The sequence below is a fragment of the Theobroma umbraticum genome, unplaced genomic scaffold (assembly GCF_002168275.2).
Source record: "Theobroma umbraticum cultivar Fairchild unplaced genomic scaffold, ASM216827v3 scaffold_44.0, whole genome shotgun sequence".
Lineage (NCBI taxonomy): Eukaryota > Viridiplantae > Streptophyta > Magnoliopsida > Malvales > Malvaceae > Theobroma > Theobroma umbraticum.
This window is the reverse complement of record NW_018397255.1, coordinates 2,654,266-2,656,077: the sequence shown is the minus strand read 5'-3', so window position 1 is coordinate 2,656,077 and position 1,812 is coordinate 2,654,266. Positions and strand designations below refer to the sequence as shown.

Here is a 1,812-nt window from a genome sequence, read left to right as displayed (position 1 = left end):
TCTATTTTACCAACAGGTTTACAGCATCTAGTATTTCCAGCACAGAAAAACATTAAAGAAACAGAAAGTTTCAGTAAAGTCAATCTAAGAGAGAGCCACTGCAACTTTCAACTTCAGATAGGTGTCTTGTAGCAAAGATGCTATTCTATACTGATCCTGTAGGTGATTTTTTTTAATTAAAAAAATTGTTTAATAAATGTGATCACAAGCGAGAGAGAGAGAGAGAGAGAATAAATTTATAAAACCAACGGTGATAGCATTTAATCATTTCTAGCAAACCTTAAATTATATCTCTTCAGAGAGCTGCGCACCAGAACATTTTGGTGATGACTAGCTTTTTTTGTTGAGCTGTGTATTTCGTAGCTCTCTTCTCTTGTAATTTAATAATTATTCTTTTTAACCTACTTTCATCACATGGCCTCTGCACCTTCATTAACATAAATGATAAATCTCAGTTACTTCTCTTAGTCATCTCTCTCTCTCGTTCTCTCCCTTCCCTGTCTCTCTCTCTCTCTTTGTGTCTATTTCCATAGGAGAAATGTGGGATCAGTTTGACAAATCATGAGTTCCTCCTCTAGTGTTAAACTCCATTTATGGTGGAGAATTCTTGTTATTCTTGAGTTTCTTGTGGTTCAAGGTTTGGGGCTAAACACTGATGGGATTCTCTTGCTTTCTTTCAAGCAATCTGTTCTCAGTGATCCTCTAAACGTGCTACAGAGCTGGAACTACCGTGGCCAGACGCCTTGTTCTTGGAATGGGGTAACCTGTGGAGCACCAAGTAACTCCAACAATGACTACTCTCGTGTTACAAGCTTGTCTCTTCCAAACTGTCAGCTTCTTGGTTCAATTCCATCCGGTCTGGGCATGATTCAATACCTTGAAAATCTTGATCTATCCAACAATTCTCTTAACGGGTCCCTTCCTTTTTCCATTTTCAACGCAACCCAGCTTCGGTTTCTTGATTTGTCAAACAACTTGATCTCTGGTGGGATCCCAGAAACGGTGGGACAGTTACGAAACCTCCAATTCCTTAACCTTTCTGACAATGCATTGGCGGGAACTTTACCTGCCACTCTCACTACCATCCAAAATCTAACTGTTGTTTCTTTGAAGAATAATTACTTTTCTGGCAATCTTCCAACTGGGTTCCAAAGTGTTCAAGTTTTAGATCTGTCTTCCAATCTTGTCGATGGGTCTTTGCCTCCAAACTTTGGAGGCAACAATCTTAGGTACTTGAACGTTTCTTACAACAGGCTTTCCGGGGTAATTCCACCACAATTCGCAGAGAAAATTCCTGGTAACGCTACTATTGATCTTTCCTTCAATAATCTTACAGGAGAAATCCCCGATTCTATTGTTTTTAAGAATCAAGATTCCAAATCTTTTTCCGGAAATCCTGATCTGTGCGGTGAAGTAACCAGGCGTGATTGTCCGATTCCTTCTTCACTATCATCTCCTCCTAACGTCTCTTCACCAACTTCTCCTCCAGCAATCGCTGCCATCCCCAAGACGATGGACTCTGACACGCCTGAACCATCTCCTGGAGCCAAAAAATCAGGACAAAGCAAGCTCAAACCAGGAACAATAGTAGGAATTATAGTCGGAGATATAGCAGGAATCGGGTTTGTCATCATGGTTTTCTTTTTAGTCTACAAATTAAAGAGGAAAAAGAGAGTTGAAACTACCCTGAAGCAAGAAGCTAACACAGTCAAAGACAATTGGTCTATAACATCTTCATCGTCAGAATCAAGAGGGTTTACGAGATGGTCGTGTTTGAGAAAGAGAGGAGAGTACGGAGAAGAATCTGATACC

At 40.2% G+C, this 1,812-nt stretch overlaps 1 protein-coding gene across 1 annotated transcript in view; it reads left to right on the top strand.

Moving 5' to 3' along the window:
* The first annotated feature begins 209 nt into the window (after positions 1–209).
* Positions 210–1,812, top strand: part of LOC110410102 (putative LRR receptor-like serine/threonine-protein kinase At4g37250) — a 2,424-nt gene continuing 821 nt past the window's right edge. Inside the window, exon 1 of the mRNA XM_021419697.2 lies at positions 210–1,811. Coding sequence (XP_021275372.1) covers positions 562–1,811 — 1,250 coding nt within the window. The 5' untranslated portion in view covers positions 210–561. The remainder of the gene's footprint in view (position 1,812) is intronic.